The sequence below is a fragment of the Sinocyclocheilus grahami genome, unplaced genomic scaffold (genome assembly GCF_001515645.1).
Source record: "Sinocyclocheilus grahami isolate Dianchi unplaced genomic scaffold, SAMN03320097.WGS_v1.1 scaffold126.1, whole genome shotgun sequence".
In the NCBI taxonomy this organism is placed as follows: domain Eukaryota; kingdom Metazoa; phylum Chordata; class Actinopteri; order Cypriniformes; family Cyprinidae; genus Sinocyclocheilus; species Sinocyclocheilus grahami.
The window spans coordinates 2,549,813-2,576,049 of NW_015505305.1; the positions used below are offsets into that span (position 1 = coordinate 2,549,813).

At 37.2% G+C, this 26,237-nt stretch overlaps 1 protein-coding gene across 1 annotated transcript in view; it reads right to left on the reverse strand.

The window, feature by feature from the left end:
- Positions 1–26,237, reverse strand: part of LOC107590300 (TRAF2 and NCK-interacting protein kinase-like) — a 57,931-nt gene that overhangs the window by 4,913 nt on the left and 26,781 nt on the right. Inside the window, exons 5-27 of the mRNA XM_016279009.1 lie at positions 23,263–23,373; positions 23,047–23,137; positions 22,447–22,577; positions 22,277–22,331; positions 22,112–22,190; positions 21,831–22,006; positions 20,854–20,920; positions 20,564–20,762; positions 19,224–19,340; positions 15,081–15,440; positions 12,926–13,090; positions 12,603–12,848; positions 7,759–7,868; positions 7,331–7,449; positions 7,145–7,242; positions 6,413–6,562; positions 4,061–4,226; positions 3,680–3,856; positions 3,379–3,522; positions 3,131–3,265; positions 2,718–2,818; positions 2,306–2,455; positions 753–912 (exon numbers count right to left, since the gene is read on the reverse strand). Of these exons, the coding sequence (XP_016134495.1) occupies positions 753–912; positions 2,306–2,455; positions 2,718–2,818; positions 3,131–3,265; positions 3,379–3,522; positions 3,680–3,856; positions 4,061–4,226; positions 6,413–6,562; positions 7,145–7,242; positions 7,331–7,449; positions 7,759–7,868; positions 12,603–12,848; positions 12,926–13,090; positions 15,081–15,440; positions 19,224–19,340; positions 20,564–20,762; positions 20,854–20,920; positions 21,831–22,006; positions 22,112–22,190; positions 22,277–22,331; positions 22,447–22,577; positions 23,047–23,137; positions 23,263–23,373 (3,307 nt within the window). The remainder of the gene's footprint in view (positions 1–752; positions 913–2,305; positions 2,456–2,717; positions 2,819–3,130; positions 3,266–3,378; positions 3,523–3,679; positions 3,857–4,060; positions 4,227–6,412; positions 6,563–7,144; positions 7,243–7,330; positions 7,450–7,758; positions 7,869–12,602; positions 12,849–12,925; positions 13,091–15,080; positions 15,441–19,223; positions 19,341–20,563; positions 20,763–20,853; positions 20,921–21,830; positions 22,007–22,111; positions 22,191–22,276; positions 22,332–22,446; positions 22,578–23,046; positions 23,138–23,262; positions 23,374–26,237) is intronic.

The following is a 26,237-nucleotide window of genomic DNA, read 5'->3' on the forward strand; positions in this document are numbered from 1 at the left end:
AGGAAAACTTGAAATCGCATCATATGACCCCTTTAAAAAAATTAAGTTGTCTTTTATTGGTATATCCTCTATATTTTATTTTTTTTTAAATTAAAAAAAAAAAATCACTGAAAAACTCAATCAAAAGACAAGAATAAGAAATTATATTTCTGCATGAAAATCAAGCCAATTTTTTTTTTTTATTAAACACATTTTTTCCATTTGCATATGTAAATGATAATAGCTAAACACGGTCCTAAAATGGGCTTAAAATGTTCTTTATTCTGATATTAAGGTGGAATATGACCCAGACATGTTTTGTGAGATTCACCCAAGTATGATATGAAACAAAATAGGATCCAAGGTCAAATCTTGGCCATTTCTTGGGCTTTTGCTCAGAAAGGAAATCAGTTAAAGGTTATTAATAACAAAGATTTATACTGGGTAAACAAAACAGTACACAAGATGTGCTAGACATACAGACAAACATTTCACTCTGTGTCAGGATTTAGTCTAGGTGGGCCGGGATGGGGTGCAGTGGGGCAGCACAGGGCAGATTACATGGGCAGAAAAGCGCTAAATAGTCTAGTTAACTGAGGGACAGAAAAGACAGAAGAGTAATGAGTGGACAAAGACATGCGTGTTTGTGTGAGAGGACCGATTCAGATTCTGAGGGGTGTCGGGGACGTGTCAGGTGCTCTCGCACAGACCGCCATCAGGGCTCTAGAAGGAGAACAGGAGCGTTTTGTGTGAAATAAACAACCAAAACCTACCAACAGAGGTGGGCATCTCTCCCCACTGGAGCACCACGTCTTTAGTGATTCTGCCGTATGTGTTCACATAGACTCCCTCATCTTCATAACACAGAAGCATCTCCATGCCGTCGGTCTTGGGAAGCACCACAATGGCGTGAGGGGTAACACTGCCCTGAATCTGGGAAGGGAGGGGTGGGCGCAGATGAGCCTTGGGGTGACAAAAACGAGCCGTAGTGCAAAACATTCCCCACTAGGTGACGCTCTCCCCCCTCCCCCGGGCGGCCCTGTCAGTCATGTCTCGTGCTGTGGGTGGCCAGAGCTTCTCCCTTCGAGAAACTGCTGCAACAATCGAGACTCCTGCCCTCCGCTTAACCACACGATGCCTGAGCCCAAAAGCGCCCTGCTAACGGGCTACCATGGGGCATTGGAACGGTTTGGCTGCTTTGGTTCGTGTACGTGTTTGGTTTGTCAAAGGTCGGAGATCGGGGACATGTTTTCTTCTTACAGTAGAGATACTTTTCTATCACACTTGAACAATAATGTCAGTTACGTGCAGCGTAATGAACTTCAAAACCATTCATCTGCACACAGAACATTCATACGTGTTGCTCTAAACTGTGTAATCAGGGTCCAAAATTAACTTTCTGGGTTTTTTTTTTAAGACCATGAAACTGCATTTTGAATTGTTTTTATTACTAATATATATATTCATTATTATTAACTACATTTATTTATTCTTATTTATATTTAAAATAAATATTGTATAAAGAAAAACAGCTATTGTCATTGTGGCAGCATCGTATACAAAAGCACATCATGTTTGAGTTTTCCTACACAACACTTTAAAAGTTTGGAATCATACGATTTTTTTTTTTTTTTTTTTTGAAAGAAGTCAGCAAATTCAGTAAAAACAGTAATATTGTGATTCCTGAAGTAATTGTTGCTAAAAGTTCAGCTTTGCAACCACAGCAAGTAATTACATTTTAAATATATGAAAATAGAAACCAAAATTGTAATAATATTTCACATTACGTTTTTACATTTTTTTATCAAATAAATGCAGCCTTGGTGAGCATAAGCGACATTCATTTCATTATTCCAAACTATTGACCAGTAATGTATATTTTAGACATATATTTTACTTTCTGGATAAATGCACAAAACGATACCTTCAAAGTACTTTATTAAGCTAATAAAAAGTTAATAAGATACATTTATTATAATAAATTATGCTTAGAAACTGTTATTAAAAGACAATTGTTCTGACTATATATGCGTGTATGTATAAATAAATAACTAATTAACTATACACACACACATACATACAGTCCTTAAAAAGTTACCACCCAAATGGGAAGCATTTTATTTTACTCATCAAAGCCAGGTTTTACTTGCATTTGGTGTTAGTGTTAAATTTGGACCCTGTCTGTAATTAAAAGGCACATATGTGATACAGACATCAACACTACTATGCATCCCAGTGTCCCCGTAGAGGAGTTGTCCTATTTAAAGTCCCTTAGGATCAGGGTAAGGAGGGGAGAGCTGCCTCCACTCGGCCTGTCATCACTTACGTGGGACGGAATGTAGATATCGTACGGATTCCCAGAGTCGACATCTATCACGTGAAAACCAACGCTGGAGCCATAGATAACCTTTAACCTCTGACCCTCCTCCACCGTCAGGTCCACAAGCAGAGGCCTGTGCTGAAGATCTGTGAAAGACTTTAGAGAGACAGAAGAAGAGACACTGAAAGCATGATATATTCCCAAAGAAATATGCTCTGTGCAGGTGTTCTCCTACACACTCACAGCACTACTCACAAGTACCAAAATAGCTACTTAATTTGCACATTTTGTGCTCTGCCCTGCCAAGTTGAGTACTAAGGCCTATTTTCTCATGAAGTAATACAGTTTATTTAAAATGAACACACAAATGCTCTTTTTTTTTTAAAGGGGGTCTCCCTGGACCAAATATCTGTCTCACCTTGAAAGCCATGAATTTGTGGTAGGGTTTGGGAGCCCAGGCATAAATCTCCACTGAATTCTTCAATGCAATCACCAAGAACTTAATCCTCTCATATTTGACTGTTAAATAACAAATACAGGTAAAAATATTATTAGTATTTAAGAAACCACATTCTCGGTATCTCTCTCTAAATAGATATAGATATATGTTATATATAATTAAAATATAAAAAAAAAAGTAAAATAGCTAGATATACATACATTGTACAAATATGGTTATATATGACATTTATTTGATATTCAACTGTTTACAATTTTTTTACTTTATTAATAAGTAAATGAAACCCATTAGTCACTATATATTTTGATATTTTGTCTGTAGTTAATTAGGCATTAAAACAATTATTTGCCCAAATAGACCAAAGCACATACCGACTTTATAATGGACACAACCCTCCAGGTCACCAACTGTAATCCACCCTTGTTTTTTTTCTACCTCAGGGTCATTGTGAAGTATCCTGTTTCTAAGCCATGACAGATAGTAGACCCTCAGTTTATTCTTTTTTCCTGCATAAAAGAAGAGGACGCATGAACCACTCGTTACAAACAGATAATACACAAATCTAACAACATAAAACAGATCTTTGTACAGACAACTAGAGAGCTGATGATGAACTCACCTGATATGGTGACCAGGACATTGAGTCCCTCCAGAACTTCCATCTGCTGAAAGCGCCTGCGGTTGATCAGATTGTAGACTTTGCCCTGACCACTGCGATCTAGTAGCATGAGTCCATTTTCTGTTCCTACCAACAGATTCACTCCTACGGCAAACAAACAATGTAAAAACGATTTGTAGATTATAATATGGATCTGAAGTGATATGAAGGCATTTATGCTACTTTCATTTAGGAATATTCTAACAGCTGTTGAGTACAAAGTCGGAAAAAGGTCTGTAAACAAGCTTGAGTTTAGACTCACCCCATAGTGCCGCACACAGGATCTCAGAGTTGAAGCGCTTCTTGTACTTGCGGATTTCTGGTGTGTCACTGTGTGGCCGGATATTGGTGGGATTGACATTCACAACAGATATTTTCCTAGCCTCATTTAGTCGAGCTTGTTCCTGCTCCTGCCGTAGGAGTTCATCTGCAAAATGGGCTGCATGACCAAACAAAAAGTCAAAATCATTCTTTTCAGTACATCATATCAAGCAGGCTAAATGTTAGCAGCATCCTTTTCCACCAACAAAGTGTCAATGCCAAAGTCAGTGCCCAATCTGGCCCCACTCTGAGCATTTCCACTGAGGAAAAAGGCACTGGCTCTATTTCAATGGACAAGGTGGATAAGAGGTAAATTAGTCACCTGAGGCAGGGTTGTCCTCGTCGTCCTCTGTGGGGGAGGTCTGATACACTCGTGGGTCCACAAAAGGAGTGAAGGAGGCTTTGGATCCGCTCCCCATCCCAAACTGCCAATGTGGAGAATCGGGATGTGAGAAACAAGCATCTACGTACCATACAAATGGTCTCTTCTAATGACTGATTGTAGGCAGCAAATGCAAGCATTTCTAGTATGAACTAAGTGCAACGTGCAGAGTTTTGTCTGCAGTTAGAACAGTCCAGGAAAAGCAAGCACTGCAAAAGTCTTTTTTGCAATCAGTATATTGTCTTGTTTTCCAGTATATATATATATATATATATATATATATATATATATATATACACACAGTATATATGCATGAAAATATTTTCTTACAAATTTATTTTAAAATGTACACTACCGTTCAAAGTTTGGGGTCTGTAAAATTTATTTTTTGAAATAAAACATTTAATTGATTAAAAGTTACTGTAAATACTAGTGATGTAACGATACATGTATTCGTATTGAACCGTTCGGTACGAGGCTTTCGGTTCGGTACGCATTACAAACCGAACGATTCGTTGAAGTAATCCTATTAACCTGGTACTCCAGGTTGTGACATTGAGGTAGTTCGTTAGATTTTTCCCTCTTTTCCTCGCTTTTAAATAGCTTGTAAATGCTTGTGCGTATTTTACTTTCACTTTCGAACTAGCGGCATTTCAGCGTCAATTATTTGAATTGACAACAACAAAACAGTACGACAAACTCATAGAATGTTTAATTTATTAACAAAATGAATACAAATACACCATGCTATAGGTCTAATATAAAATAACAAATAACTTGCACAGTTTAAATATAAAACACTGAAAATCAACAAACACGGTGGAACCAAATAAATAAGATACAAATGTTAAAAAAAGCTTCCAAAATCATCTTAGATAAACGGCAAAAGTCAAAAGGCCTTCCAAAATCTAAAATATTTTTAAGATCATATGATACTCGTTTTAATACATTTTTTTTTTTTAAATCAAGGAAAAATCAAGGAAATTTGTCTGGCATTTCTTTGTTTTTGCTGTATCGAAAAAATACTGAACCGTGACACCCCTGTGTCGTATCGAACCGAACCGTGAATTTTGTGAACCGTTACACCCCTAGTAAATACATTTACAATGTTACAAAAGCGGTTCTTTTGTACTTTCTATTCAAAGAATCCTGAAAAAAGTAAAACTGTTTCCACATAAATAAGAAACACAACGTGTTCAATATTAATAATAATAAGAAATGTTTCTTGAGCACCAACTCGTCATATTAGAATGATTTCTATCACAGGAATAAATTACATTTTAAAATATTAACATGGAAAATAGTTATTTAAAATTGTAATATTTCACATTATTAATGCTTTTACTGTATTTTTTATCAGATTTGTTGAGCATAAGATTTTAAAAAAATTACTGACCCTTAACTTTTAAATGGATACATTGCACAATTTGTTTTTAATGAATTCATCTCGTTTTCTTTAACTTTTATTTGTATTATTTTTTTGCAGTCGGAGCACAAAATCAGGGCACTTACAAGAAGGGGAAAATGGGGCAATGGGAAGAAAGCATATTATAATTAAATAAAAGGTCTGCTGATTAAATCGATTAAAGTTAATATTCTTAAATAGTTAAAGAATTAAATAACCTTAAAAAAGCTAAATAATTGCAGGGCCCTTCTTTTACCCCTAAATGTAACATTACTCCTAAACAAAACACAGAACCTAAGAACCAAAAACCTAAGACACATGCTGCCTAGGTAACAGTGAGAACTCTGAAACGGTGTCAAGGATTACTGACAATGTGAACGAATGTGACAAATTGGTGCGATGGAGAAATGTGCAGCTAATGATGGTGACTGACACGGCGTCTGAAGCTGTGAAAGAGAGCGAAAGACAGAAAGATTGGAAGGGAGTTAAGGAATGAAAGACGGCGTGAAATATTGATGAGAGAACGATTGAAGACGAGAGGGCGTGGATTAAATAAAAGGTCTGCTGATTAAATCGATTAAAGTTAATATTCTTAAATAGTTAAAGAATTAAATAACCTTAAAAAAGCTAAATAATTGCAGGGCCCTTCTTTTACCCCTAAATGTAACATTACTCCTAAACAAAACACAGAACCTAAGAACCAAAAACCTAAGACACATGTTGCCTAGGTAACAGTGAAAACTCTGAAACGGTGTCAAGGATTAATGTGAACGAATGTGACAAATTGGTGCGAAGGAGAAATGTGCAGCTAATGATGGTGACTGACACGGCGTCTGAAGCTGTGAAAGAGCGCGAAAGACAGAAAGATTGGAAGGGAGTTAAGGAATGAAAGACGGCGTGAAATATTGATGAGAGAACGATTGAAGACGAGAGGGCGTGTGACAGAAATAGATGAGACAGACAACGAACATGAACATGGGCAGAGAGAGATGAAGTGAGGAGATGTCACTAACCTCATCTACGGCTTTCTTATAACTCTGGAGAAAGAGAATTGACAATAGAGAACCACGCGTGGAGGAACATTTGAGCGGATTAGACAAAATGTTAAATGAGAAAATGGTTAGTAACACAAAGCGACACACAATCTTTTCAACTTCAAGCCAAGTGAGAGTATCTACACAAGCTAGCTAAAGGTTATGGAAAGGTTATGAGTAGATTAGCTCAAATGAGACTTGATTTACTGGTGATATATTAAAGACCCCATAAAATCGCGGCATTGACCTACTTCCTGTTGAAACAGGAAGTTTGGGTGGGGCATATTGAAGCACTTGTACTTTTTATAAAACATCTCGCATATAGATGACTTAAAAGCTAAAAGACATTAACTGAAAGCCACACAACTCTATTTTTGATTTAATGGGGTATTTAATTGATGGTTAAGACATCATGTTGGTTAAGAACATCAACAACTGTGCAGATCTTAAAAAGAAGTTAGTTTAGGGTTAGATGTTTTCATTTTAGGCTTATCCTGGTCTCGGAAACCAGCCCTGTGAGAGCTGAAACATTTGCAACACAGTTATACTGTGATCTCAGAGGATTCTGGGAATTGTGTTTCTCACCGCTGGTCTGCTAGGTCTGGTCACCTCTCTGTTCTCCTCCTGGGTTTTGGGCTTGGATTCTTGGGACACTGCTGGGGATCCCTCAGGTTTACTGGAGCCTGTGGAGACAATCGAACGTCAAGACTTGGTGTACGGAGCTCTAGTTCAGGTGCTCAGACTGAGAGAATATTCCAGAGGGTCTCTCACCTCCCACACTATTTCTTTCGCTGGAGCCGGCCTGAGAGCTGGGCGTGCTAGAACTGGAAGAACTCCCACTGCTGGTTCTCTGGAGAGCCGACTCCATGGGAATCCGCAGGTCTGGGTTACTGTGCCAACGGTAGGACACAAGGAAGGAGATTGTCATTTCTTATTCACTTACTACTAGCAACCACACCACTATATGAAATAGCAAGAAGCCACATACAAACTGAACACATCTCTTGATAAAAGTAAAAGTAAAAATTGAAAGGTATAAAAAAGTAAAAAGTGCTGTTTGTGAGTAAAAATAATAATAATGATTTTAATTATTTATATTAAAACAATTAATCTTTCACTTAAGGGGCTTTAGACCTTTATCTATACATGTGTAAAATTAATTTCAAATAAAACTTAATTTAATAAAAAGTGGAAAATACCTGGCTCGGAACAGATGTGCTCCGGTTCTTGGTCCCAGTCCACCCGGTCCATTCCCTGGAGAATTTTTTCTCACCAGCGCAGGGGATATGGAAGTGGTCCTTTGGGGCACCTAAACCATGGTAACAGATGTTAAAATGTTACTTTATGTAGATGCATTAGACAAAACAGCTTTTTTAAATATAGGCATTGTTTTTTATAACCTATATCATCGCATTTAGTAATGCATTACACATTTATGAATGAATTGCACTCTGTAGCAATGGATCTCAACCGGTTTTGGTTCAAGAAACAGATTTAACCTTTGACATCAAGTTATGATCCAATACACTACTAAAATGGTTAATCGTACAATAGTAAAGAAATAGTCCTTAAAATAAAACACGGACATTAAACTGTGCTAATAATTATTTAAAGGCACAATATGCAAGATTTTTTTAATTAAAATATCCAACTAACCACTAGAAAAGTTTTATAGATTTTGCTGACTTGTGTACTTACTTACATTATCCCAAATGTTTTGAAGAATGTTTAAATCCAGAGAAATAAGCACATTTAACTAGTGACACGGACCGTGTCTATAGTGTCATTCTGTTGCCTGCCAATGACGTCATAACCCCTTGATTTTTGTTTTGTAGAAAACATGGAAACACCAAAGACGCTTTAATATGCTATGCATTTTATTAGACAGGTGACGACCGCACAGAGTAGCAGTATAACAGAGCGTTCAAATGTATCTAGTGTGATAAAACAATGCTGCTTACTTCCGCTGCTTTCCGGAAGGAGCGGAAGCGGTCGACTGTGGCATAATAAAAGCTCCGCTGCTTTCGAGCCTTGTGTCACGCTCGTTCAGCGGTCTCGTTTCGCTTCGACGGCTTCCAGCCTCACCCTGCTTCATACTACGATGTTAATAAATCTTTAATACATTAGTTCATCCATGAACATGATTTCTGCCCGAGTCCCATCGGATTGCTTTGGCTTAGTGGTGCAACGGATCACAAAACTCATGGTTCGGATCATCTTTCGGATCAGCAAAAAAAAAATAAAAAAATTTGTGAACGCTTACTTTAAGTACTTCTATACCACAGCAAAAACTACTAACTAATAAAGTTAGTAATAAAACAAGAACAATTACACAAATTACAAGCATAGATGCATACAACAAAACACAGTTACAAATAAAGTCAGTAACAGTAGCACTCAGGTACAGAAATTTAATAATTAAGTGTAAAATAACATAATAGTGCTCACTGCACAAGTTAAATACGGATTAATCTTTGATAGGGCTGTGGTGTTATTTGATTAGCAGACAGAAACAGGTATTTATTGGCTGCGGTCTCTTTAAGACCAAATGCACGGACCTAATACTTACACACATCCGTTTTTTTCCCCAGCTGTTTACATTCACTTAAGACATAACTGACTGTTTACTAGAATACTTGCCAAAATGGGTATTTTAACATAACTTTGTGTGTATGTAAAAGAGGAATCAATTCGCTGTTCACGCGGTGTCTCTCTCTCTGCGTGTGCGTGCGGCAGCGGCTGAGCACACAGAAAACAGCACGCGAGTTAAAATTGCTTGAATGTGTAAACTGGCAAGACAAAACATCTGCAAATGATAAACTTGAACTATATGATGGTTAAACTTAACAGTTAATCCGCGAATCACATGCGTGCCGAACTGTGCAGCCGGATCCGAACAGATCACTGATCAGCTACGATCCGTTGTACCCCTACTTCGGCTGTGGGGATAAAGACGACAACTCCCATGATTCCACACCCAGTCACGGCGTCATCTAACTACGCCTTTGTTTCTTTGTTTGTTTTGAATACAGACCCTCTAGTGGCACAAAATTACATATTGTGCCTTTAAATGAGATGAATGATTATGAAGAAAATAATAAAATTAATTATGGCACTTTTTGTTTCAAAAACCCCTATTTAATGTAGTATGAGTCATATTTTCTAATACTTTGTATAGCTATATTTAGAGGTTTAAGAATGAGTTTGGCTAGAATAGGCTCGACAAAGTGACAAATCAGTTTGTGCCAAAATATTGAAGAGTTTGATTGGATGCACAGCCTTTGACAAATGATATAGAAAGTGTTTTTTTAAACACTTTTTAAAACTGTCAAGCCTTTAAATTTAGTGGTCTTATCTATGCTTGATTATTTGGTCAGTTACATATTATGGTTCAAATTCAGCAATGATATTTCTCTGCTTTCTGAGACCCAATCAGAAAAGACTTAATATCCACCAGTTGAGAACCACAACTCCAAATGAATTACTATTAATGTCAACACATTTTATCCTAGATTATCACCTTTGGAGGGACATCATCTTCCTGTCTCAGCCAAGAGCTGCGGTCAAACTTGTCGTCTCGGCTGGTGATGCGAGGTGGTGGGGCCGGGGTTTCTGATGTGGGGTCAGAGTTCTGCCGAGGCATCGGAGGTCTGTGAGGTGACACACCCTCTTGGAAGGCTGAGACACCCTGAGAGGACTGATCATGCAGCGACTGGGATCCTGTCATGGAAGAGCCATGGGACTTCACAGAGACCAGGTGCGCCATCTGAAAGGAGAACTCTGAGGTCAGTGTATTTCACAACACATCTGTCTCTAAAGACAGATCAGGAGATCAGGAAGTACCTGAGGCTCTACCGGGCGGTGCATGGGAGGCGTCCGGGCCTGCTGTATGCCTCCACTGCTGAAGGACTCTGAGCGGGGAGGAAGGGAGGGATCGGAAATACGATTGGCCACTTTGTGCTGGAGAGCCGGAGAGCTCTGGCGGTTCAGCTTGGAGCGTTCCTCAACCTGACAGACAGAGACGATGTTAGTGTCCTTGCAACTCTTCACAACCAATCTGTTTCCTCTTTGCTTGAGAGTCAGAATGAACTGTGAAACATGTAAAGTGGCTAATATGTGACACTGTAGGACAGGGGTCACCAAACTCGTTTCTGGAGGGCTGGTGTACTGCAGAGTTTAGCTCCAACTTGCCTCAACACACCTGCCTGGAAGTTTCAAGTATACCTAGTAAGACCATGATTAGCTGGTTCAGGTGTGTTTGATTAGGGTTGGAGCTAAGCTCTGCAGGACAGCGGCCCTCCAGGACCGAGTCTGATGACCCCTGCAGTAGGATCTACACAAGAGTTGCACAACATACTAGTTTACTATGGTAAAAATCAAACTTCTGCTAATATTATATATATTTACATTTTAACTGTATATATTTAAAAATAGAAACAAATTATAGTTTGCCTTTATATAAGAACAGCTAATAATATGTTGATGAGACCTGTAGACTCTGTCAGCGGAAGCGGTCGACTGTGGCATAATAAAAGCTCCGCTGCTTTCGAGCCTTGTGTCACGCTCGTTCAGCGGTCTCGTTTCGCTTCGACGGCTTCCAGCCTCACCCTGCTTCATACTACGATGTTAATAAATCTTTAATACATTAGTTCATCCATGAACATGATTTCTGCCCGAGTCCCATCGGATTGCTTTGGCTTAGTGGTGCAACGGATCACAAAACTCATGGTTCGGATCATCTTTCGGATCAGCAAAAAAAAAATAAAAAAATTTGTGAACGCTTACTTTAAGTACTTCTATACCACAGCAAAAACTACTAACTAATAAAGTTAGTAATAAAACAAGAACAATTACACAAATTACAAGCATAGATGCATACAACAAAACACAGTTACAAATAAAGTCAGTAACAGTAGCACTCAGGTACAGAAATTTAATAATTAAGTGTAAAATAACATAATAGTGCTCACTGCACAAGTTAAATACGGATTAATCTTTGTTAGGGCTGTGGTGTTATTTGATTAGCAGACAGAAACAGGTATTTATTGGCTGCGGTCTCTTTAAGACCAAATGCACGGACCTAATACTTACACACATCCGTTTTTTTCCCCAGCTGTTTACATTCACTTAAGACATAACTGACTGTTTACTAGAATACTTGCCAAAATGGGTATTTTAACATAACTTTGTGTGTATGTAAAAGAGGAATCAATTCGCTGTTCACGCGGTGTCTCTCTCTCTGCGTGTGCGTGCGGCAGCGGCTGAGCACACAGAAAACAGCACGCGAGTTAAAATTGCTTGAATGTGTAAACTGGCAAGACAAAACATCTGCAAATGATAAACTTGAACTATATGATGGTTAAACTTAACAGTTAATCCGCGAATCACATGCGTGCCGAACTGTGCAGCCGGATCCGAACAGATCACTGATCAGCTACGATCCGTTGTACCCCTACTTCGGCTGTGGGGATAAAGACGACAACTCCCATGATTCCACACCCAGTCACGGCGTCATCTAACTACGCCTTTGTTTCTTTGTTTGTTTTGAATACAGACCCTCTAGTGGCACAAAATTACATATTGTGCCTTTAAATGAGATGAATGATTATGAAGAAAATAATAAAATTAATTATGGCACTTTTTGTTTCAAAAACCCCTATTTAATGTAGTATGAGTCATATTTTCTAATACTTTGTATAGCTATATTTAGAGGTTTAAGAATGAGTTTGGCTAGAATAGGCTCGACAAAGTGACAAATCAAGTTTGTGCCAAAATATTGAAGAGTTTGATTGGATGCACAGCCTTTGACAAATGATATAGAAAGTGTTTTTTTAAACACTTTTTAAAACTGTCAAGCCTTTAAATTTAGTGGTCTTATCTATGCTTGATTATTTGGTCAGTTACATATTATGGTTCAAATTCAGCAATGATATTTCTCTGCTTTCTGAGACCCAATCAGAAAAGACTTAATATCCACCAGTTGAGAACCACAACTCCAAATGAATTACTATTAATGTCAACACATTTTATCCTAGATTATCACCTTTGGAGGGACATCATCTTCCTGTCTCAGCCAAGAGCTGCGGTCAAACTTGTCGTCTCGGCTGGTGATGCGAGGTGGTGGGGCCGGGGTTTCTGATGTGGGGTCAGAGTTCTGCCGAGGCATCGGAGGTCTGTGAGGTGACACACCCTCTTGGAAGGCTGAGACACCCTGAGAGGACTGATCATGCAGCGACTGGGATCCTGTCATGGAAGAGCCATGGGACTTCACAGAGACCAGGTGCGCCATCTGAAAGGAGAACTCTGAGGTCAGTGTATTTCACAACACATCTGTCTCTAAAGACAGATCAGGAGATCAGGAAGTACCTGAGGCTCTACCGGGCGGTGCATGGGAGGCGTCCGGGCCTGCTGTATGCCTCCACTGCTGAAGGACTCTGAGCGGGGAGGAAGGGAGGGATCGGAAATACGATTGGCCACTTTGTGCTGGAGAGCCGGAGAGCTCTGGCGGTTCAGCTTGGAGCGTTCCTCAACCTGACAGACAGAGACGATGTTAGTGTCCTTGCAACTCTTCACAACCAATCTGTTTCCTCTTTGCTTGAGAGTCAGAATGAACTGTGAAACATGTAAAGTGGCTAATATGTGACACTGTAGGACAGGGGTCACCAAACTCGTTTCTGGAGGGCTGGTGTACTGCAGAGTTTAGCTCCAACTTGCCTCAACACACCTGCCTGGAAGTTTCAAGTATACCTAGTAAGACCATGATTAGCTGGTTCAGGTGTGTTTGATTAGGGTTGGAGCTAAGCTCTGCAGGACAGCGGCCCTCCAGGACCGAGTCTGATGACCCCTGCAGTAGGATCTACACAAGAGTTGCACAACATACTAGTTTACTATGGTAAAAATCAAACTTCTGCTAATATTATATATATTTACATTTTAACTGTATATATTTAAAAATAGAAACAAATTATAGTTTGCCTTTATATAAGAACAGCTAATAATATGTTGATGAGACCTGTAGACTATGTCAGTCTTATTCATCTTTAGCATTCACATAATCACCCAAGATTGAGTTTCTAAATCTTTGCAGAAATCCGCCTGTCCCAAATTAAGGAGACGGCCTCATTATGAGGCATTTTAGATATTTTTAGACCTGTTCCCTTAGCTTGACTGAAGATAATCTTTTATTCACTTCCGTAGGCCCAATCAAATGACTCAATAAGCAAAGATGAAACATACAACCAAACAACAGAAAAATAAATATCATCAGGTTAAAGACAGAAAGGAAACGTTTAGTCCATTACGTCCAGTATGTTAAAGGAGATGCTGTGAATTTTCAAATTCAAACAACAAGCCTCAATACTGTCATGCACCATTCACAAGCATTTTCAGACAAGAAAAGAATCACTTATGGTCATCCTAGAAGTCGGGTGACCAATGGGACAGAAAGACTCATTACGTCATTAGTGAGAAAACCATGTTTATTTCTTCTCTAAGAATGGAGGGATGTTTGGATCTGAAATGACACACAATCTTCAGAGCACAAGCTGTGCCTACAAGTAACACACAACCCCTTATCAACAACCTTTTTATCAATGTAATCAATGTGTCAATGTAATTTGATCAATGTCTAAAACAGTGGTTCTCAAACAGGGGGCCAGGACCCACTAGGAGGCCTCAGCAAACTTCCAAGTGGGCTGGCAGGATGAATTAAAAATAGGAAAAACAAGGTTTAGAATTATTTAAAATGGCTAAAAAAATCTATATGTGAGCATATTTCCTATTTTAATTTGTTTTTTGAAGATATAATATTTTATTGGGTAGAAACTGCTATTTGTGAATAAACAAATAATTTTAAAACTCGTATACATTTATTGGTATTAAAAATGTGTAAACATGAACATTCAGACATTGGGATTGTGGAATTTAATGATTTTAATGATTTATACTGATTTTATTTAAATATTTTGCTAATACTAGTGTCTGTAAATAAAAACTTTGAAAATTAGCAGCTTTGTCATTATGATAGAAGTATCAAAAATATCTTGGTGGGCCTTCAAATATTAATTTTACAATGGGGACCTTGGAGTCAAAAGGGTAAGAACCACTGGTCTAAAGCTTTTGTGGCCCAACACATCCAAACCTCTCTCATTTTTGCCCCACAATCCCATGCTCCTCTGTCATCAGCTTTCTGTAATAAGGAGCGATAGGTGAGATCAAAGAGAAAATGACAGAAAATTAGAACATAAGCGCAGTAGATGAAAAGACAACAGCAAGAGCGGAAGCTGTCAGAAGAAAATCCACCAAACTAACTGGGAGACAGAACCTACAGGAATACTTTCACCCAGAGAACCAGAGGAAAACAAGGCATTCCAAAAGAGATCATTCAAATGCCCCGAAAAGTTTTTGGAAAAAGGTATTTTTCCGCATTAATTCTTTGAATATGTTCCATGACCAGATTGGTAGGCGTCTAGGTCATGGCGAAAAAGGAGACGAGTCATAAGTCATGCTAGCGGAGGCAGACCTTTGAGACGTATAAGTCTCTCTCAGTATCAGCCCCTTTGCTGGAGTTTCCGGGACTGCGGCCCCGGGACTCTTGCTCAAGATGTTGCTGGACCATCCTGACCAGCTGGGATGGATCTGGCTCGCAAGACATACAGATTCTAGGAACGTTTGGCCCACTGGTTATCCTGAGCTGAGGCTCGGCCAGCTCCATCTCTCTCGAGTGGGAGGCTGCTGGGTAGGAGGGGGGCCTTGTGGGCTGATTAGAGGAGCTCTTGTCAAGAGGGAGGAGTTGGCCAACACGTTTTTCTCCAGGACTGTTAAATGAATGGTGCTTCTTGGGAGGGATTCGAGGAGAGTTACTCTGAGCTCTCTCCATCACCTGTGTTCAGATAAGCACAATAAAACCATTCAGATTATGACCCACAAAACTGAAGATGCAGGGGAGGCCACTTCAGAGCATGATAATCTATCATCATCCAGATGATTCTGAAACTAAAGGAAAAGTTATTTACAGGAAGTGAGATTCATCATTTGTGGGCACCAAACCTGAAGAATTTGATAAAATGAAGCCATTAGCCAGAGCAAATGAGATAACTGACATATGTTTACAATCAGTGACTGGAGATTCTTGACAATGAGTACTAGGGCTAGGTATCAGTACAGATTCCTGATTCAATTTGATTCCGATTCATAAGCTCTTGATTCAGTGCTAAATTTGATTAGATTCAAATTCATTTGGATTTATTTCAATTATAATAGTCATTTTGCTTACATATAAAAGACATTGTCTATCAGCTAATGCTGTAAATTATACAGCGTAATGTTCAGATTCAAACTGGTACAGTAGCTCACCTTTTTGAACGATTCATTAAAAGAACCAATTTAACAAGTCATTTGTCTCATGAATCAGGCTATACTAATATGGTGTATATTTTTGATTCACTAAAAAGAACCAAATCACTTGTTTACTGAATCTAGGTTTTGTTTCATTAAAAAGAACAAACTCATTTGTTTTGTGATTCGGGCTTTTCTAATGTGTGTTGAATCACTAAAGAACCAAATCATAGGAGATGCTTATTTCATGAATCAGCCTACACTAATGCTGTGTGTGTTTTTGATTTACTAACATGAACTGGCTCATACAAGTCATTTGTTCATGAATTGGACTATGTGAGGTGTGTTGTAGGCTTTTTGCATGCAGCCCTCAAAGAAAGACATTGCTTGCCATTATTTCTGTAGTATACTGTCTTTTAATTAACCTCACATTCAGGATTTTATGAATCAATACTGGGATCGTTTAAAGGAAGATTGTGATTAATCAGAAAATCAATACTTTCACCCAACCCTAAGTAGTAGGGATGGGCGTATCGATCCAAAGTATCGATATATCGATACTGACGCAAGTATCGAAAGTATCGATACTCAAACAAAAAATATCGATACTAAGGTGTGTTTTATTTACCAGTGATTTTGTTAATTCAACAAAAAAATTGAAAAAAGAATATGTACAATATGCATTGAATTGGACGAATAACCTTTGTTAGCGAGTAATTGTATAGGATATAACTATTTTCCTGCTCATTTGAACACGCAAATGTTGCAAGACAGAACCAGTCCATCACAGAGAGCGTTCACTCACTTCTGACAGTGCATTCAAACAGGGCTGCAAATGACAAAAAAAGTGTGATAGGTGCAGCACAGAATCCAATTCAATCCTAAAGTTTACTTTTATTGCCTTCTAGACAATAGCTGCATAATGGATGGAAATGCCATTGGATATCAGCGGGAATCACCTCTAATAATGCCTTTTGCAGTAAGTTTTTAAAATATTTAAGAGATAGATCTGTAGACTGGTAACATGCATGTACACTACCGTTTTTATTACCGTTTACCAATTTATTCTGAAAGATTAATTAAATTAGAATTTCAGAAATGACTTTAATAATGTTACAAAGATTTCTATTTCAAATGTCGTTTACTGAATTTTCTATTCATCAAAGAATCCTGAAAAAAGTATCACAGTTTCCATAAAAGCATAACTGTTTTCAACACTGCACTGATAGTAAGAAATGTTTCTCGAGCACCACATTAGAATGATGCATCATGTGACACTGAAGACCAGAGTAATGGCTGCTGAAAATTCAGCTTTGCCATCACGGGAATTAATTATTTTTTTAAATATTTCAAAATAGAAACAGTTTGAATTATGAATTGTAATAATATATATATATATATATATATATATATATATATATATATATATCCCCGGACTGCTCCAGGGGAATGTCGCCCCAAAGAAAAAGTATTAGAAATTGGTTTGGTTTAAAACCATCTTGTCAAAATGACAAAAAAAAGTGTGATAGGTGCAGCACAGAATCCAATTCAATCCTAAAGTTTACTTTTATTACCTTCTAGACAATAGCTGCATAATGGATGGAAATGCCATTGGATATCAGTGGGAATCACCTCTAATAATGCCTTTTGCAGTAAGTTTTTTTTAAATATTTAAGAGATAGATCTGTAGACTGGTAACATGCATGTACACTACCGTTTTTATTACCGTTTACCAATTTATTCTGAAAGATTAATTAAATTAAATTTCAGAAATTACTTTAATAATGTTACAAAGATTTCTATTTCAAATGTTGTTTACTGAATTTTCTATTCATCAAAGAATCCTGAAAAAAGTATCACAGTTTCCATAAAAGCATAACTGTTTTCAACACTGCACTGATAGTAAGAAATGTTTCTCGAGCACCACATTAGAATGATGCATCATGTGACACTGAAGACCAGAGTAATGGCTGCTGAAAATTCAGCTTTGCCATCACGGGAATTAATTATTTTTTTAAATATTTCAAAATAGAAACAGTTTGAATTATGAATATATATATATATATATATATATATCACATCACAATATTACTGTTGTAACACTCAAATAAATGCTTTCTTGGTGAACATGAGATTTCTTTGAAAAACATTAAAAAACCATATCTGACCCCAAACTGAATGGTAGTGTACATAGTAAATTACAGCATTATAGTGGAAAACAGGTTAAGAAAAGATTAATCAAGATTTGGCTTCAAACAGAAAACAAGACAAACGTGAGAACTTATGAATATTTACTCTCATTAATGTCTCAGTCATTCTTATTTGTCTCTGCATAGAATCTCACACATGGCCCGTGAGACGTCCTAATTCACCATTGAACAGGGCTTGTGCAGCCCAACCGCATTTGAAAGGGTGGGTGGGTGCTTTAAATATGCATACCATCCAACAGAACATTTCTCTCTCTAGAGGAAGTGAGTCATAGACTGGAGAGAATGCTTTAAACAAGGGATCGAGGCATGTGAGAGTCTGATATGCATATCTGAGAGGACAGTTACAGCTGAGAACAAAGTGCACTGCGCATTACACATATGATTAACAGAGGGTTTTAAAAACGAGTGCATGGATACACGCTCTCTTCATGCGTGTCTGCTTTAGGAAGTGTGCATATGTGATAATGTTTGCGTTTATGTTTACATGGAGAGACTGATCAAAAAACATTTTCACAGTTTTTTTCTACACCAATATTCACCCTTTTCTAATTGAAATAATCAGTTTCTCATGGCAAATTACTGTTCATCAACAATGATACTGTTATAATTATTATTTGGATGTTTCAGAAGAGAAAATGCTGCAAATATTTATATATATACTGTGTATATATATAAATATATATCAGTTATTGAATGCTAGAATATTGAAATAACTGGTATGTCAAAAAAAAAAAAATACAGTGAAAAATAGACTGATCTCTAAATAGATGTGCCATTTATTAACAGAAAGTACATCTTGTCTCCCTCTCTGTAGTGGTGAATCAGTGGGAGTCTGTTAGCATGGAGTGTGAGTGTGTGAACCCGCCACGTCACTTCATTTCTTCTCTTCCTGTTCATATAAATTAAGTTGTCATTTCTGGCATGGTTTAGCTTCCCTATCTTTTTTTGCACAGTGAATTATAGGTTAGTTTGTAGTTATAGACCAATATATAACAGGCAGGTTGCACAATTATGTACATTTTCAGTCCTGAAATAACTCTAACCATCAACTTCTTGTGAAAAAAAAAAAACAGTAGCCATGTATGATTGTGGATGTGCGCTTATGTGTACTTATGTACCTGCTCCCTCTCAGCATGCCTCCTCTCCTCCTCTCTCCGGAGCTGCTCCATCTCCTCATAACGCCTCCTCTGCTCTCTCTCCTGCTGTTTCCGGAGCTCTCTCTCCCGTCGCTGTTGCTGTGAGATTACAAACACATGTTCTCATTAACGAACCTCCCATTCTAACAAATAAATCTCAATTGCTGACCCCAACTATCAGCCCAGCTTCACACTAGCACATGTAGTTCCTTCCTATACCACTCAAGTTTAAAAGACAATGCATTTCGAGCGGGTAGCCATTCTGAATGCCGTTTCCTCAGCAGGGGCTGCTGACAGGAGCTGTGCTGAAATGAGGCGGCCTGACAGTGGACCAGCGGGAGATAGATGTGTTGAATGAGAGGCTGACGCCCAGTCGGGCCCCCTGATTCATCCCCACAGGTTTTCTGCTCCCTCCCCTACTGAGAAAACCCTACATCACATAACTCAGGAATATCTCTACTGGTTCAATTATCATCGTCTTTCTTTGTCTCCCATTTGAAGAGTTCCCAAGATGTTGGGTAACCTTCCTGTGGACTGATCATAGCTCAGAGTCTCCCATCTCATGAGCCATTACACAGACAAAATAGAGTACAGGAAGTGTGTGTTTGAGTGTGACCGGAATAATAGCAAAGCATATTGTCTGTTTGTTCTGATAGGGTTACAAGGAAAAACAATGCTAAATGCAAACAATAAAATGCAACTAAGCATATAATCATGCATGAAAGCAGAAGAAAATGCTTCCCATTTCTTTTGTTGTTGATGCCAGAGGCTGTGTGAGATTTTGACTCAAATTCATGTGTTAATTGGTAATATGGTGAATACTAATAACTTTTTTGATCCATATGTCTGCTGTTGTTGTTTTTGTTAATAATTTGGCATAGCGTTTATGATAATATTAATACCTTTCAATGTATTTTTTGATTCAGAACAACTTTGGTTCTTTGTTGGGTAATAACTTGATATTTAATGGGTCTTAAAGCAACCTCAGATGCTGGAATAAGAATCAAATCAAATCAAATGTGCTTAAATATATAGCTTTAAAGATATTAAAATAAAATGTGCTTTAAATAATATAAATATAAATGAATAAAATATTATAAACAATATATTTAGATTAAATATTTAGCTTTAAATATATTAAAATAAAATGAAAAGTGCTTTAAATAATATAACATGAAATAATTCAAACTATATCAATACAACATTATAAATATATTTAGATTACATATTTAGCTTTAAAGATATTAATACACCTCACTAATGCTGAAGATTTCAGAAATATGGCTGCACACCCACAGTCTTTAAACTGTTTCTTTTCATACCTCCTCTAGTCGCCTCCTTTGCTCCTTCTGTTCCTCGATGCGTTTCTGCCTCTCTGCCAGTAGTTGGCGCTTGTGTTCCTCATTCTGTTGCTGTTCTAGCTGTTGTCTCCTCAGGGCTTCGGAGCGCTCCTTATTGGCCAACTGCAGACGCAGGAAGTCCCGCCTCAGGGTCGATTCCCCAGGGATGTTTATGATGGAGCTGTAAGGAAGACGTTAAATCATCTTTAAGTCAATCAGGTCTCCACAATACCCACATGCTTGTGTGTGTGAGCGGAAAAAAGTCTATGTACCTCGGCTCTCCTATGTCTCGCTCTTCCTCCTCCTCTTCACTTCCACTGTACTCATATTCCGTCTCGTCTGAAAAAAAAAAAACACGGATAATCACACCGCTGCAAGATGTAGGTTTTTAAGAATAAAACTTTTAAGATTAAGGACAGATTCAGATAAGGAATATTGTGACAAAGCAACATGAAAACCATTGTTAAAAATTAGCATGAAAAGTATTTTTTTAAAGTATACTTTTAATATTATTAAAAGTAAACTTTTTTTGAAAGTTATTAAATAGTTGTCAACTCACAAAAAATTATATTAAATACATAAATTAAAAAACAAATAAATTAATATTTGCATGAAAAGTATTTTTAAGTATATTTTTTGAAAGCTATATTATAGTTGTCAACTCTCACTAAAAATATTGTTGAATAAATAAATAAATAAAATGAATATTAATATAATAATTAAATAATATAATAAGTAAATAATGAAATTACAATTCTTATCATTCACAAAATATAGGGCCGTATCGACAGATTTCATTAATCAGTTCAATTCTGATTCACAAACTCTTGCTTCAGTTTGATTTCAATCTCGATATTGATTCATTTGGTTATATACCAAGTACAGTACATGTCAATATTTCTTAAAGAAAAAAATATCTAACTAAAGCTGTAAACTATATAGGCAACCCTGAGTTGGTTCATTATTGTAATATTAAAGGTTAAAATTAAAAGTCCAAACTATTCAATTAAATTTCAATTTTTTCTTCTTTTTTTTATTTTTTAGATTATTGTGATTAATCGGATGGCAGGCATGCTACAAATAATGTTTAGTGAAGTTTTGTTCACACATCAACAGAAAACAGCATAGACTAAAAAAAAAAATCAAGCTTGGGATTTAAGAATCAATATTGGCTCATCAAAATGAAGAAGATTAAAATCGAGTAATCGATATTATCAACTCAGCCCAAACAGAAACCAAGTAAATTCACCCCTCTCTCCTCTCTTCTTCTTGGTCCGGTCAATGTGGTCTTTGAGCTGGATTCGGACCTGTCTCTCGTTGGGAAGGTCTTTGATGAAGGGATGCTTGACGAGCTGCTCAGTACTGGGTCTCTGGTTGTGATTCTTCACTAAACAGCTCTCAATGAATGACTGGAACTTTTTAGACCTACAGAGAACAACAAACCGATCAGTTTTGACTCTCAGGTCCTGTTCATTACCATCAGTTGTAGATTTGAAGTGCACATTCAATATGATGAGAGGTTTGCCTCACCACTTCTTGGACTTGAGACGGGGCGCTGGGTTTCTGGGTATGAGGAAAAGTGCTCGCATGGGATGCATATCGCACAGCGCTGAGAAAACAGACAGGTGATTGTGTTTAGCAATCACTGTGTTCATATAAAATACATTATCATGTACTGCATTGTGCTGGACTTACGAGGGGCTCCTTCTGCCATTTCAATAGCTGTAATTCCCAGCGACCACAGATCACTCTGTAACAAAACGGTGCTGTTAGGATCTCTGCCTGAAGCCAAACAAGACCCTCACACAAAAGCAATCAGGTGTTGTAAGAAGAAAGTGAGCGTAATTAAGAATCGCTTGAAATACCTTGAAGTCATATGTGGCTTCTGGGTTCTCATCACAAGCTATGACCTCTGGAGCCATCCAATATGGCGTGCCAATAAAAGTGTTCCTCCTACCGACGGTACGGTCCAACTGTGCACTCACACCAAAATCAACTGTTGAAAACACACGCAATCACACACACACCAGGAAGATTTGGCCTTAATGTGTCTGCGTGCAGTAACGAGAGGAGAGGTCTTTGATGAAGTGCATGCTGCCATCTGCCTCTGTGCCACTCTTCCCTCGTCACCGCAGGCAGTTGTTGTCATAGCAACCAGCCTGAACTGTCTCCCAAACTCAAACAACTCGATGACAAGCCCTAATAACTCCAGAGGAGGGTCACAGGCTCCTCAAGACAGACAGAATCAACCAATATAAACACACACATACATACTCAATATGAAAAAAAACCTGTTTCTAGATATAAGACACTACCAAAAATTCTAGTTACGTTATCATCATTGTTACTTTTAGTTAGTTAAACCTCAACACTGATTCATACACATTTACGGAAGCTTCTTCTGAAATAAGTGTGTCATAATGTACATTGTGTCAGTGTGATAGCTGTCCGGGGTGTGAACTCACCTAGTTTGACTTCCGCATTTTCTGTGAGCAAAACGTTCTGACCTTTGATATCACGATGAATGACCTTATGTTGATGCAAGTGGGTCAGACCCTATCAAAACCAGATGAATAGGTTAGACTCAACTGGAGAAGGTCAAATGAGGAAACACTCTTCAAAAATAACACTTCTGTAAGCTAATAATGTCTTCTAGTGGCCCACACTACACAGATACTCACCCTGAGGATCTCTCTGCAGATGTAGGCTGTCCACTCCTCCTTCAGAGAGTTTCCTTTGGTGTTCTTTATCAGGTCTGTCACTGAACCAGCACCACAAAACTCCATCACCAACTACAGACACAACACGTCACCAATATTAGGACAAAACCAAACAACCCAATGATAAACAATCTAATTTAGTGGATAACTAGGCTACACTTATATACACATATGTATGTATTTATGTGTGTGTATATATATATATATATATATATATATATATATATATATATATATTATATATTTACACACACACATACATAAACATACATATGTAAAAATACTGCCGTTCAAAAGTTTGGGATCATTAAGATTTTTAAAGTGTTTTAAAGAAGTTTTTATGTTCATCAGGGCTGCATTTATTGTTAATGAAGATAGCATATTAAAATGCCTTGAGCATAAAAAACTTATTTAAAAAACATTACAAATCTTATATATATATATATATATATATATATATATACACACACACATACATACACGCACACACATATGTACATACATACACACTGAATTTAAATAATATAGATTATTAGATTAAAAGAATATAGATTTATTATATAATATTATTTATTATCCTCAAATTCAATTTAAAGACCTAAAACAAGGGTGTGAAATGCCATTGAGAAATTCAATACAGCCCTCGGGATGATTTGAGCAAAATTAGTATTTAAAAAAATTACAATTTTAAATAAAAAAATAAAATATCCATATATCTACAAATGTTCTATTTTTTTAGGTACAGTAGCTCACATTTTTAAAGTGGCAGAACCTGTATTTTAATTAGATGCACTCACACATACATGCAAATTCACGCTTTCAGCTGAAACTAGATCTGTGAATGACAACTTCATTTTCCCACTTTGAAAAAGTTTTGAAGTTAAAATGACAAGATAGAAGGTTACAAGAAAAAGTATTAGTGGTTAAAAAAAGGGAATTTCATAGTTGTTCCAGAGAAAAGTCTCCAGATAACAATAAAAATATAAAACAAGCCATGCAGTTTCTTTTTTTCCCCTTAGTCTTACCTTTGCTTTAATATAGAGTTTTAGTAAGGGCCAGTGACATGCAAACTTCTAAACCCAGTTGTGTTTTTACTTCTTTGGTTTTACCTTTTTTCTCAAGACACTCATAAAAAGAGTCCTATTCTCATTAGGAGCCACAGGGGCACAATAAAAGTCAATAAATGTAATTCATGAGCATAATATGATTGTTTCTCTGAAACGCCGATTGGTCTTGAATGCTCTCTTGAGCTGGCCCTCAGATGGGTCTAAATATGTTTGGCCTCTGGGACTCTCCAAAGTCACAACTGCTGAGTTGGCAACACTGTTTTTCCTCTAAGGGAAATCCTTCTTTACAAAGACGCCCAAAGGAGGGTGGTGGTGCTGACCACATGCTCCAGTGCAAGTAAATGTCTTCAGTGTGTCACTTATCTTTATGTTGCTGGGTAAAGACAGCGGCAAAGCTCACCACAGAGGAAATGAGGCTGGCAGTTTACGTTCAATGCATAGAGATGAAAACAACAAGGCCTAGGCACCTCTGTGCGAAGTGTGAACTTTTTTTTTCTCATTGAATACCAGAAAGACCTTAAATTATTAAAGAAAATAGGCCTCAAATTATTATGTTATGCTACAGTCAAACTTAAGTTTCATGTGCCGGCAAATCGGTGTTTGCGATATAACATAAAAATGTTTAAATAATAATAATATATAGTAAAATGTTGTCATGCTACACTACCTCTAATTGAAAAAAGCTACATTGTTCTGAAAACAGCTAAACTACAAGCATACAATTTAAAAAGCAGTTAATTAAGAAACATCACTACTTTTAACTCCCTAATAGTGTATTGTACTACACACTAGGGCTGGGCAATATAGCTAAAAAATTTATATAATGTTTCATATCGTTCGGTATCAATAATTATTGACATTTTTTATAACTTTTTTTAAAACAAAACGCAAGTGGTTTAAATTGAACCACTGTATTTATAATTAACAATTTATTGAGACAACAAATATTTTTTGTTTTAACAAACACAATAAAAATTAAACAAATATCTAATTTCTAATGTTTTATATGCAGATTAAATAGGTATTTATTGTATAGATCTAATTGTCTCCCGAGGCCACACGAGGGCGCAATGAGCAAAATAATGCAGCGCATTTAAATTGTCAACACAAGGAAGTAACTCTATAAAAACATGCATTACGTCTAAATTAACTCATAAAAATCAAATATAATTTCGTAAATTGCATAAACAATTATGAACAAAACAGCATCATGTATTTATGCATTGCTTAATCCAAAGAGCCGAAGCGCCATTCACACAGACTGCATTTAAAAACATATGAGACGCAGTGAAAAGGAATAAACCTCCACAAATTCGTGACGTGTTTTTTAAAAGTTTAAACTGTTTTAACTTTGCATGGCTTTCTATACATCTCTTGTGTGAGATGCGAGTGCAGCAGTTATATTTGTCCGTCTAAAAAATGCGCTGAATATGCGCTCTGTGTGAATTGCTTGGTTTCGGTTTTAACCTGATCAAGATCTTCTCCGCATTGAGATTCTATATTTCTCTAATATTTTGAATGAATAACGCAGCAGCGGCACATCTCGTGGGCTAGACTAACAAAACATTAAAACGCAACAACGTCACTTACATCATTATCACCGCGTCTCGCGCGCCACTGATGACGCTCCCTGACGCACACATAACTTTCAAATGCAAATGTATATTTTAAATTCGACTAATATTCATTTTTTTATTCACAATCTCCTCATCACAGGCAGGCACAGCACTCATTTCAGCATGAGTTCGTGTTTGTGTGTGCTGTCTGCGTCACTCATAGTACGTGCCTATATCATGCGCTATATCTAATATTTTTTTCTATCGATATCGAAGAAGGTGTACCGTCGATAAATATCGATACCGTTTTATC